The following is a 13,401-nucleotide window of genomic DNA, read 5'->3' as shown; positions in this document are numbered from 1 at the left end:
TTAAAGATGTTGGTAGAGATTAGTGTTCAGGATCAAGTAAAAATTTAGATAACAGGGTGAAAACTGTTAAATCAGAATTTACTTTTAGGAAACAGCTTTCCAAATTTTTGTGAGCTACTGTTTTTGAATGTTACTTTGTCTTGTTAGCCGAATAAGAGTTTTGATATCTAGAATTCTGTATTTCCCGTGTCGTAGGATGCTACAAGTGGTAAGACGCACCCTATATTTAGCTAAGTAATTTTTTGGAAAAAAAAAAAAAAAAGAAATTGACGATTTTATAACCTATCGTAGCAGCAATTCTTAGTCGGCAAATTCTATTGTGAATTTTTGTCTGGCACAGTAAATTTTCATAATTTCGGTGTATTATGAAATGTGATAGGTAAATATTAATTAGCTGTACATCTTGTTATCCCAATTTTACTACATATTCTTATAAAAAAGCCACAAAACTAGTCGTAGTTGCTACTATTGTAACAATATTTTCAAGTGTTTGTTTTTGTGAAAGCAGTGTTGTCAAGTGCTCCAAACCAAATTTCGGTAGTGAAGTAAAATTCCAGTAACATTTCCCAAATTCCTCATGTACACATTTCATACAAAATTAATTATTGATCAAATAAAGAATTGTCTAGAAATTTCACTAGGTGGAATATTCTTCTGTTGTTTGTGTGATTCTAGGTGTACTTAGTTTACAGATGACTTAGTAACACTACATTCATCTTGTAGCAATTTTTTTTTTCAAGTTTACGTTCACCAACAACTATCTGTATAATTTCGGAACCTATGCAACAAAGTCATTACCAAAATATTGCTTTATTGCAAAATATCAATAAAATGAGGAAACAAAAATTTCATAACCAATAATACATCCTAGTATCGTCTGCTTGGATACCATTTGTTGTCATGTTTGTATTTAGATTGCTTGGTGAGTCATCAGCTGTCCACCAAAACTAAAACATCTTGTTTCCTTCCCTAATCAAAGAAAGTGCATTAAAAATAAATTTATTTATTACATATGGAGGATAATTGTAGGCTTATATTTTGTCCGGTGCGTGAGCGTTTGTATGTCATTACTGAGGTGTTTCAGGGTTGTCAAACTCCCTTAGGCAACTTTATCTTAGTGTTAAGATGCAGGATGATTTTGGGGGTCCATTTTTCAGGGAAAAAAGTGCGTCTTATGACAGGAAATACGGTATATATTCACCAAGAGCTATGATATTAGTATGAATAGTACATTGGTTTGTTCTGTAATTATATTTCTTGTAACTTGGAAATAGTAAATACTGTATAAGAGCTTTACATTATTAACATACATAATGTATGACCGCTAACTTGAACCTACGATACGTACTTATAAATAGTCATTCATTGTTTTTCCTTCTACATTGGGGTATATTAATTCAAGATCCTGTGTTTTGGACAGTGAATTGCACCCAGTTGTTCACCCGAGTGTTGACACTAGTGTCAGCTTGGGTCTACTTGCACTGTATATGAATCCTGATGTATCTCGATAATTGGTTGATTCTGGCCTCCGAGAGGCAGTTGCTATAGGTTTAAAATATTCTTCTCATCTTTTGTTGCAATCTGGGGATCCTTATGAATTGTAAAAGTTGAATCTCAAAACCAAGCAGAGGTCGAAGTATCTGGGAATGCTGATAGACATAGCAGCAGCGAGAGTCTTTTCATCAGATGATTGATCAGCAAGATAGTAATTCCAGCTCAATGTTGACAAGGTCTTCGCCTCCTTTCCTCGAACTTTGTGTCTCACGGCCACCTAAGATCCCTTCAGTTGTGTTTGAAGGGTCAGTGTTTAGTCTCCAGATATCCACTGAACCAGCCTGTTCCAGTGGGACAGGAGGTACTGGCTGAGCTTACTCAGTGGTTTAGACAAAGAAAAGCTCTTTATGGGAGTCCCTTCATCTCCCCTCATCAGGAAATTCAACAGTTCTTAGATTTACCTGTGGTACATACATACATACATATACCAAGGCACTTCGGAACCCCAATTTTGGGGGGTAGCCGACATCAACAAATGAAACAAAAACAAAAAAAAGGGGACCTCTACTCTCTACGTTCCTCCCAGCCTGACTGTGGTAATGTGTCATAAGTCTGGTTGAAAGGTAGAATGACCTGTTCTTTTGCTTCTTTCCTTCCCCTTATTTAGGATTGAAGTGATTGTACCATAATATCCTGGATCTGATATTAATGTTGGTAAGCTATACTTCTGAGCACAATCCTTATTAGACTAAATCTGTAAGCAGTAGATCTCCCCCATCCTTCCTTGAATGAGTAGGAAGATGCTGAAATACCAAACCCATTGTTCGTCTTACGACAGGTATTTCATTCCAGATTGCATTCCCTACATTGACCAAATATTAGGTAATTAACGTAGTACAGGACAGGCTGTATCAGCCTACTCATCCTTATGACGGACAGATAGGAGGTTACTGGCATAATCTCCCTTGCTTCCGTATGTGATTAGTGAGACTGCCGTACAGTAATCTTTTGGCCATCCTGCTTGTTCATGCATGTTTTTGCTTTTACCCTTGGGTGACATAATTAAGAAATGTAAATTAAATGAAACACGTAAACAAAGATCACTTGAAGCAGGGACCAAATCAAAACAAACAATGCTGTAAAGAGCTAAAAAACACAAGTGGGTAATCTGAGAACTACCACTACTACTTTCTGTGCCATTAAAATAAAACAAAATCGTAAAAGAATTTTTACAAGAATATTATACTTGTAAATGAATAAGTAAATACTGTAAATTTAAATACCATAGTTATCTGTGTATGTCATTTAGGTTAGACAAGGCCAAAAATTGAGGCAAATTCTAATTAGTTTATCTCGTATTTGTAGTACAGTACTGTAGAATAAGACAACCGCTAAATTACAAAACTATCTGTGTATACAGCAGGTTTTGGTTATGTAGCGGTTATTACAAATTTTGTTTTACTTACTGTATCCTTAGAAATTGAAAATAAACTAAATAAAGCTGATTTTATGTCATATAATTACTACATGTGATGCCCAAAAGGGAAGCCACTTTGTTTCATTGCAAATCACGAAGGTATTTATACGACCAAGTGATAACTAACAAGACCAATAGTTTTTAGTAAACTGAAAACTTTATTTGTAATAAGATGGTTAGGATAAGTTTTGAAATTATAGTACTATATAATAATACTTTTTATTTATATTTATGCATATCCTTGATATCGGTCGCTAAACTCAGCTGACAATGTTTACAGCTGGGCTCACCTATGTAATTTCCAAACATTTTACTCTATTATAGATATTGCACAGATTGTAATTGTTATAAACCACCACAGTTTTCATAGTTAACTAAAAGTTATCAGTGTCAGTTATCAATTGGATATGCAAATGTGTTCATTTGTTGTGGATGGTGATTTAAATAGCAAAGCAAGGATTTCCTTTTGAGCATCATATGTAGGGAAAACATTATATAGAAACAGCTTTATATAATTTATTTTTAATTTTTAAGGATACAGAAGTAAACAATATCAGTTGAAAGTGTGTATATTTTTTCAGATTGGCTCGAATAGAAAAAAGTTGATTTAATTGATATAGAATTATTCATCCAATAATGAATAAAATAAAAATTATTTTATTACCTTTATGTGAATAAATATAAATATCTCATCTATGTACTTTTTCTTACAATGACCTTTGTCAACCAAACTACTCTAGTTATTGAATTTAGTCTGTTTTATCCACGATTGATAAAAAGGACCGAGAGCACCACAAAACAATTCAACACTTAAGATTCCAAAAAGAAGGATGTTGTTCAGATGGCGCTCGCGTCGTGGCGTGGGTGGTGTGGCGCTGGGGGTTGGCTAGGGCCTTTGTATCGGCCCATCCCTTTGACGAAGGAATTAACTAAATGGAAGACAACCTGTGAATAGTGGATTTCACGCGCCTTTGCTTTATACACGACACCCAAAAGGTGCTCGCGCGAGGGTTGTAACCTCAGCATTCCATGCTTTTATCTTTCTCTGGTATAATTGGAAGGTTTTATCAGAAAAGATATATAAGAAGGACTCTTTTCACCGGGCGCCACAGGTCTCTCCCCAGAAATAGATTTTTCCTTCGTCAAAATCCCTTTATTATAACAACATCTGTTATTGCGAGGATCTACTGTATATTACTTATCTGCAAAGTGGATTAATACATATAGTTCTACCAGGACTCACACCATACTGGTTATCTTCTGCTATTATTGCTAAGAAGTTTTACTGATATACTGTATAACAGTATTGTTTGCAAGGCTCAATGTCAGAATATTTCATTTGTTACTGTTAAGAAAAGTTGCTTTTGGAATACAGCTAAACTTCCCCGTATTTTCTCTAGTTTATACAGTTAAATGTTAATTTTACTCAGAAATCTTTGTTGTGGTATGTTGTTGACCTTTATCTTATATGACTGCTTATCTTTATTGCAGTTGTAAGAAATGATTTATTTTCTATCGGTGTGTTAGATTATTTTTGGTACAGTATCATTTTAACATATGTAGGACCTTTTGTTCATAAAATATTCCTTACCCTTTGACACTTATTAACTAAAGTGCCCTGGAGTCTCATTTATTTTTGTTTCTTGCAGGACCTAAATAAAGCTCTTGCTTTGAAAGAAGAGTTGATGAGTAAGATGAGCACCAATGACACGCAGTTTGTAGCTATGAAGTTCCAGCATGAAAAAGAAAAGAAAGATCTTGAATGCCACATAGATATTTTATCTAAGGAAAGGGATGAGCTTATGCAGCAACTGAAAGCTGCATCTAGTGGTGCAACCAGCAATAAGTAAGTATTTAGTTAAGATTTTATTTTGATTCTTTGTTTGTAAGCATCTTTGTATTTTTTAGAATATTGTGTATTTTAGGAAGGGAAAATAATAGTTTTAGTATATTTGCATATGTATTTGGATATTTTATTTAGAGTGGTGCCATGGGTTACCAATATGCAAAGATTAATCTTATTGTTTCGTTCAGTCATGTTTTGTCTAATTATGTTTGCCATCAGTTTTCATCACAGTGACCTTTCTCATTTGTGTGGGTGGATGAAATAGATGGTTAATTACTATTATCAGTTCTGGTTTTCAGAGATAGATTATTGAAGGAAGAAAATTTATCCTTTCTTTATGATTACAGAATTGCAGAACAGCGTCGAAAGAGAGTGCAAGAATTAGAAGGTCAGATTTTAGATTTGAAAAAGAAGCAGAAAGAACAGGCAAAACTCTTACGTATGAAAGAACAGTCTGAGCAAAAGGTTGCAAAACTGAATACGGAAATCCAGGTAAGAAAATTATCTAGATTATGAGTATTTTTTAGTCATTGATTTTTTTATGTACAGGATTAGTATGCACACTGATTTTATTGCTCTTATTTAAAAAGGGGTTGAAAATGTAATTAATCCCGAAAATATAGAATGTAGAAAGGGGGAGATTGATGTTGAGATTTATGAATTTTAATGTTATTCAGATAGTGTAGGTCCCAGTTTACACTTACAATATTAGAATTTAGAATACTGCACTTTTATATAGGGCTCCTTTTATTTTTATTCTTATAAAAGATGAGTTATATTAGCTGCTGCAATTCAGATCTCTGTGGACAAGGAATTACTGTACCTACTTTTAACATATCAAAAAGAAAATTAGTAGTTTGCTGATAGAATATGTTTTCATGGAAAGTAAAATAAAAATAATACATTTCTTCAGCAATTAGTAAAAGTTTCAAGATAATGAATGTCTTTTGCTAATAATAAGAGATAGGAAACAAAATGTGCACAGCTCCTAAATTTAATTTCAAACTATCTTTGATCAATGCAAAGCATAAAAGTTTATGTAATGCCATTGAGTTGATTTGAACATGTGATGACAGGGCATGAGGAACAATTGGACAGAAAAGCAGTAAATATTGAAATAGTAGACCCAAAACCTATATGTGAAGACACAGCGAATTTGATATAAGAAGACAAATGACAAAGATTTCTAGAACAACCATTTTAAATTAGAATACAAGTGTTATTTGTGTTATCACAACTTGTTTGTTGCTATGTAGCTCACTATGCCTGAAGAAACTTGTAAATTTCCTGTCTATATTATATCGTCTGGTTAAACTACCCAATGATGATGATATTGAACTTCTGTTATGATTTTATGTTTTTTCAAAATGGGCTTTGAGATTTACATAGGTGTAGCTTAAATTTTTGTTTAAACTAGGTTCTCACATCACAACCACTCATCTTATTTCAGAGTATGAAGGCAATGAGGGTAAAGCTAATTCGCCAAATGAAGGAAGACAACGAGAAATTCAGGTTGTGGAAGGCACAGAAAGACAAAGAAGTAAGACTTTGAAAATGATTTTTCAGTTTTCTGTCACGGACTGAATGGTTGTCCTCTTTATAATAATGTCTGGTAACAGATGTCCTAAATTGCACTAAGATTGTCGTTATTGTAAACTTGTATTGTTTGTTCAAAGCAAATTTCCTATTCCTAAAAATAACTATATGTAATTATTTTCTTGAGGTAATGTAGGAAAATGATTGTACCTAGATGGGAAATGCTAGCTTTTCTCAATAACCTGAGTTATTGAAGAGACAGTGAAAGATGGAAATGGAAGGTTGTTAAAAGGAGAGGAGGCAAGGAAAAGATGGGCGGAATATTTTGAAAGTTTACTGAATGTTGAGGATAATAGGGGGGCAGATATAATTGCTGTTGCAGGTGTTGAGGTGCCAGTGATGGGAGATGAGAATGAGAGAGAGATTACAATAGATGAAGTGAGGAGAGCACTAGATGAAACAAGAGTAGGAAAAGCATCTGGTATGGATGGTGTGAGAGCTGAGATGTTGAAGGAGGGGGGTGTGACTGTACTTGAATGGTAGGTGAGATTGTTTAATATGTGTTTTGTGTTGTCAATGGTACCAGTAGATTGGGTTTGTGCATGTATTGTACCACTATATAAGAGTAAGGGAGAAGTACATGAGTGTTGTAATTCAAGAGGTATTAGTTTGTTAAGCGTAGTTGGAAAAGTGTATGGTAGAGTAATGATTAATAGGATCAAGGATAAAACAGAGAATGCAATCTTAGAAATACAGGGTGGTTTTAGAAGAGGTAGGGGTTGTATGAATCAGATTTTTACAGTTAGGCAGATATGCGAGAAATATTTAGCAAAAGGTAAGGAGGTGTATGTTGCGTTTATGAATCTGGAGAAAGCGTATGATAGAGTTGATAGGGAAGCAATGTGGAATGTGATGAGGTTATATGGAGTTGGTGGAAGGTTGTTGCAAGCAGTGAAAAGTTTCTACAAAGGTAGTAAAGCATGTGTTAGAATAGGAAATGGAGTGAGTGATTGGTTTCCGGTGAGGGTGGGGCTGAGACAGGGTTGTGTGATGTCACCGTGGTTGTTTAATTTGTATGTTGATGGAGTGGTGAGAGAGGTGAATGCTCGAGTGCTTGGACGAGGTCTAAAATTGGTAGACGAGAATGACCATGAATGGGAGGTAAATCAGTTTTTGTTTGCGGATGATACTGTACTGGTTGCAGACACAGAAGAGAAGCTTGGACGATTAGTGACAGAATTTGGAAGAGTGTGTGAGAGAAGGAAGTTGAGAGTTAATGTGGGTAAGAGTAAGGTTATGAGATGTACGAGAAGGGAAGGTGGTGCAAGGTTGAATGTCATGTTGAATGGAGAGTTACTTGAGGAGGTAGATCAGTTTAAGTACTTGGGGTCTGTTGTTGCAGCAAATGGTGGAGTGGAAGAAGATGTACTTCAGAGAGTGAATGAAGGTTGCAAAGTGTTGGGGGCAGTTAAGGGAGTAGTAAAAAATAGAGGGTTGGGCATGAATGTAAAGAGAGTTCTATATGAGAAAGTGATTGTACCAACTGTGATGTATGGATCGGAGTTGTGGGGAATGAAAGTGACGGAGAGACAGAAATTGAATGTTTGAGATGAAGTGTCTAAGGAGTATGGCTGGTGTATCTCGAGTAGATAGGGTTAGGAACGAAGTGGTGAGGGTGAGAACGGGTGTAAGAAATGAGTTAGCAGCTAGAGTGGATATGAATGTGTTGAGGTGGTTTGGCCATGTTGAGAGAATGGAAAATGGCTGTCTGCTAAAGAAGGTGATGAATGCAAGAGTTGATGGGAGAAGTACGAGAGGAAGGCCAAGGTTTGGGTGGATGGATGGAGTGAAGGAAGCTCTGGGTGATAGAAGGATAGATGTGAGCGAGGCAAGAGAGCGTGCTAGAAATAGGAATGAATGGCGAGCGATTGTGACGCAGTTCCGGTAGGCCCTGCTGCTGCCTCCGATGCCTTAGATGACCGCGGAGGTAGCAGCAGTAGGGGATTCAGCATTATGAAGCTTCATCTGTGGTGGATAATGTGGGAGGGTGGGCTGTGACACCCTAGCAGTACCAGCTGAACTCGGTTGAGTCCCTTGTTAGCTGGGAGGAACGTAGAGAGTAGAGGTCCCCTTTTTGTTTTTGTTTCTTTGTTGATGTCGGCTACCCCCCAAAATTGGGGGAAGGGCCTTGGTATATGTATGTATGTATGTATTACCTTTATGTAAATTTTTCTTTACTATCATTATTTCGTAAGTAGACAAATAAGAAATGAACTGTTTAAAGTTGAATTGTATTATCTCTGTGATTAATTATCATCTCAGGTTGCACGCCTTAAGGAACAAGATAGACGTAAGGAATACCAGATTGTTAAAATGGAGAGATTGCATTCAAAACAACAGAATGTTTTGAGGCGCAAGATGGAAGAAGCCTCTGCCATTAATAAAAGATTGAAGGTTGGTTATTTTGTTAATTTACTTATGTAAAACCATTTGATGCTTATTGAATATATCATGAAAACCATTGCTTGACAATAGTATTAATTTCCATTGTCACTGTTGGTAGAAAATTACTCAATACAAAAACCTAGTATCTTGATATTATTAATAAATGCCCTGTAGCTATCAATTAATACTGTACTGAGTTGTGTAGCTTGCATTAAAAATGAATAGGATGTGGGTGCTTGACTTCTTGCAAATGAAAATATCATCACCCTCTGAAATTTTCCTTCTTGTAATTATGAATGGTTTTCTATTTGATTTTTTAAAGTTTGAAACCCTTTGTCCAAATTTGTATGGTTTTCTCTTCCCTTTGTGTGATTTTGTTTTATTTTCTGATTAACATACTTTACTTTTGGTTTACATTTTGATACTAGATGTATCTCCTCAATATGATATTTGTCTCTTATATTAATTTAGTTTTGTAGATTTTGCTACTATGATTACTATGATTCCCTCCAGATATATATAGGAGACAATGAAAAATATCATGTAGAAATTTTCATAAATGACATTCACTAAGTATTAAAGTTATATTTATTCTTGATGACATCATTTGCACCGTCGTCATGTTTTGATAGCGCAGTATCTTCTTCTTCTTCTTTGTCTACATCTTTTCCCACTTCTATGTGGGGTCGATGTTTCTGGTCGGCTTTCTTCATCTACCTCTGTCCCACACCTCATCACCGGTTAATCCCTTTGATCGAAGGTCATCCTTGATACAGTCCACCCACCTTCGCTTTGGTCTCCCTCTCCCTCTCGCTCCCTGCACCTCCATTTCCATCACTCTCCCAATATGCTGTTCATCTCTTCTCATGACATGACCATACCACCTCAGTCTACTTTCGTGGATCTTATCTGATAGTTTTCGAACTCCTGTGGTACCCCTAATTACCTCATTCCGTATCTTATATCTTCTTGTCACCCCACACATCCATCTCAACATTCTCATCTCTGTCACATCCATCTCAACATTCTCATCTCTGCCACATCCATCTTCTCTTCTGTCTTCTTTATTGCCCACGTCTCCGCTCCATACATCATTGCAGTCTCACAACTGTCCTGTGTACTTTACCTTTCAATTTATCCCCTATTTTCCTGTCACATAGTACTCCATGCACTTTTTTCCAATTCTTCCATCCTACTTGTATTCTGTGGTTTATTTCTGCCCCCAGATCACCATCCTCTGCAACTGTTGATCCTAAATATCTGAAATTTTAAACTTTTTAAATCTCTCTCCTTGTAAACTAACTTCCCCATTCTCGCCATTTTTCAATCTCAAATACAGTACTCTGTCTTTTTCCTACTGATCTTCAATCCCCTATTTTCCATTTCTCTACTCCACTCCTCCTCCAGTTTCTCTTATTTTGCTGAGGGGAGAAGTCACCTGTATGATATGGGTGCTGAAAGTCCGTACCTTGTTTGGCCTACATTTTCTTTTGAGATTGTAGCATTACATATTTGTCTTTGCGCAAGATCATTCATATAAATCCTTTTTATCATCATCCTTCCCTTGTAAAGGAAAGGGAATATTGCACATCAAAGACTCCCCTATATTATAGGCAAGTAATATAACTTCATTTAGTATAATTAATTTTTGAATAGGGAATTATGTTTATTCCTACATGTAATATAAACCTTTGATCTTCTGTAGCAGTAAGACTTTCGGCCAAGGTTGTAGTTGTAGCTGACTGGTGGCGGATACCAGGTAGCATAACTTTTACTTTGATTTCAGCTACCGGAGAATACAGATGCGCTTCTAACAATACAAACCTGAGACCTTTAAGTTACACAGCCTGCTTCAGCTATGCTGCAAGTCCTTGGTTAAGGTCAAAGTGAAGGTTACACTTCCTGAGAGGGAGAGAGCTTGCCTGCCACCTACTACTAATATCTCATTAAAAACTTTGACAGCCGTTTGCCGAAAGTCATACTTGTTGTAGGTTGTGTAGTTAGGAAAATGCAAATCTCTTGTATTTCTATATGAATGATTTCATTCATATTGCCTTCCCCCTCCTCCCCCTAATTGATTGCTTTTTGTAAGACCACATTATACTTAACCTTTTGGGCTATTTACAACTGATGTTGCAACAAAAAGATATCAGCATTTACTGTATTTTTTTGGTTTTCCTATGTCTTTTTATAAAATTGAGGCATTAAGCTCTATATGAATGCAGTAATTTTATATGTAGACTACAGTTGGACACAGAAATTCATGGCACACCTGGCTCTAAGGAAGTGCACCTTGCCACGCTCACTGCCCGGCGAGCTCCTGTGTGTAGTCATGCCCCCCCCCCCCTCCCCTTCCACCTCTGCTATCTCTCCTTACACCTGTGTGGTTACTTGCCATGCAGTATGGATGTGACAGGGTGCCATCCTCCAGAGCAAGGTGTGCCAGGAATTCCTGTGTTCAACTGTCCATGAGTTCTCTTTCATCTTGATGCTCATCCTTAGTCATGTTTGTTTCCAAGTACTATCACCACTTGATAACTGCAAATAATATTAGGCTGCCTAAAATCCAAAAGTGGATTTTGTGCTTTATATTTAGGGAACAGTTTCCTTTATTTTGATTTGATAGTGAAGGTAAATGTGGATAGAGCTAAATATATTTCTTTTTGTATGAAGTGTTATACTTTGGTCATTTCAGGGTAAATACTGTGAAATAAGATGGGGGAAATTTTGCCACTAAAAGCTCTATTACATAAGAAATATTTTTATATAAATATTAGAATATAATATAGTTTCAATGGAGTTAGGTAAAGTTTTAAAACGTTTGTTTTTGGGGATAAAAAAAGCTACATGTTATTTTAAGTGATTTCATATTTTATTATATTAGTGAGGAAACATGCTTATACAAAATATGTAAAAAATATGGGTATTCTTGTATTAACCATACCAGTGTAGCCTATCCTCTTGAAGATTCTATAGAATATTTTTTTTTTAATTTCAGGATGCGCTGGCACTCCAGAAAGCAGGTGCTGAAAAACGTGCAGCAAATAAAGATGTTACTGGTCGAATCAGGTAGGCATATTTTTTAGCCAGTTTGTTGATTACTGTATTTTCTCAAAGTTTAAGAGTTCCTACAACAGCTTATGGACAACTAACAGTATATTCTTTCTGTGAAGTAAAATTTCAGTTAAGTAGTTTCCATTCGTACAAAGGCAACCAAAATATAATTGCAGTGCATAACAGGTGATGCAGTAGTTTGTATGGGAACATTTAGACTGTAAAGAAAGTTTTTTGTGATTAATGAGATTGTATGAAAAAAGGATTTATATTACCATCCTTGGTTTTTCTATTTGTAAATTTTGTTATGCATAAAGAAATATATATATTGAATTCATTTGCAATTACGTAATGCCAAATACATGCCTCTATTGAAAAGACAGTTTTACACAAGGGATTGAAAATTCCTTCAATAACTTTTATCAGTCTCAACTTCCTCTCCTTTGTTCCATAACAAAGTATATTGTGCTATACTGTATTTGATCTTATGTAACTCAATGTATTTTATGTTTGAGTAAGGTGCATTTACACAAATAATTTTGAATGCAACCTCACTAAAGCCCTTGAGTAATAATTTAATAATGGCTTTTTGTTTTTTCTATTTGGTCCTATGAATACTATTACGCTTGTCTTTTCTCCCAAGGCTAAAATATATATATTTTTCCTAATTATATAAGGATATTTTGGGTCTTGGAGTATCATTAAGGGTGCAAAAGTTAAATCAAACGGTAAGGTCTGACTTATATATATTGAGCTAAAGAATTGTTTATTAACCTTTTATTCTTATTGATAAAGAAATGCTGTGACCATAAGACAGTATACACAAGTCCTATTGCCCTGTAACTTTTGTCTTGGGAAACTGTAATGCTTAATTCCTTTGAAATAATAGGGTACTTCATTTTGCTAAACCTTTGATGGACCCACTAAAAAGCTTTATCTTGTTTTAGGAATTGGTTAGAAGGAGAATTAGAGATTGTGACAGTGAAAAAGCAGGCCAAGCAGTCACTCAAAACATTAGTAGAAGATCGGAAAACCATCTCTGAACAGATAAATAAAATCAAGGTATGATATTTCTTTTGAATTAATCCCGGTAAAGATTTGAATTCAGTGGTACCTTGGAGATCAAAGCATGTACTTTTCCTTTGAAAAATTCTTTCTATTGTGAAGTGGTAATAGAAATTTTTTTTCAGAAATCTTTTTTGTTAGATTTAACTCTAAATATAGTACAGTAAAGCATAGATTCTATGTTAAACAACTTTATATTTATAGTGAAGTTATTACGTTTATTGTGTAATAATTATGTGATGGATAGTAGAAAGATGTGTAAAAAAAATTTCCTTCGGCACAAGAAGTGTATGTAGGATTATAAGGCATACAGGGAACAAAATCTTATCTTCAGATGATGAAAAATACAAAGAGAGATGTTCGTTCTTTTGTTGCCCCACCTTATATGTGACACAGGCTCCTATTAAACTATGAGCATCTACTGGATAATTCCAGTGCTTGGTCTTTCAGCAGCATGGAAATTGGAATTCACTCTTACATTTCA

General features: G+C 35.3%; 1 protein-coding gene across 2 annotated transcripts in view; it reads left to right on the top strand.

The window, feature by feature from the left end:
• LOC137642717 (chromosome-associated kinesin KIF4-like) overlaps positions 1-13,401 on the top strand; it is an 85,991-nt gene that overhangs the window by 53,813 nt on the left and 18,777 nt on the right. For both annotated transcript variants that reach the window (XM_068375525.1, XM_068375524.1), the window contains exons 13-18: positions 4,621-4,817; positions 5,165-5,309; positions 6,268-6,357; positions 8,676-8,807; positions 11,797-11,867; positions 12,800-12,914. In XM_068375525.1, coding sequence (XP_068231626.1) covers positions 4,621-4,817; positions 5,165-5,309; positions 6,268-6,357; positions 8,676-8,807; positions 11,797-11,867; positions 12,800-12,914 — 750 coding nt within the window. The remainder of the gene's footprint in view (positions 1-4,620; positions 4,818-5,164; positions 5,310-6,267; positions 6,358-8,675; positions 8,808-11,796; positions 11,868-12,799; positions 12,915-13,401) is intronic.

Source organism: Palaemon carinicauda, chromosome 6 (genome assembly GCF_036898095.1).
Source record: "Palaemon carinicauda isolate YSFRI2023 chromosome 6, ASM3689809v2, whole genome shotgun sequence".
Taxonomy (NCBI): Eukaryota; Metazoa; Arthropoda; class Malacostraca; order Decapoda; family Palaemonidae; genus Palaemon; species Palaemon carinicauda.
The sequence above is the reverse complement of the archived record's forward strand: the minus strand, read 5'-3'. Positions and strand labels throughout refer to the sequence as shown.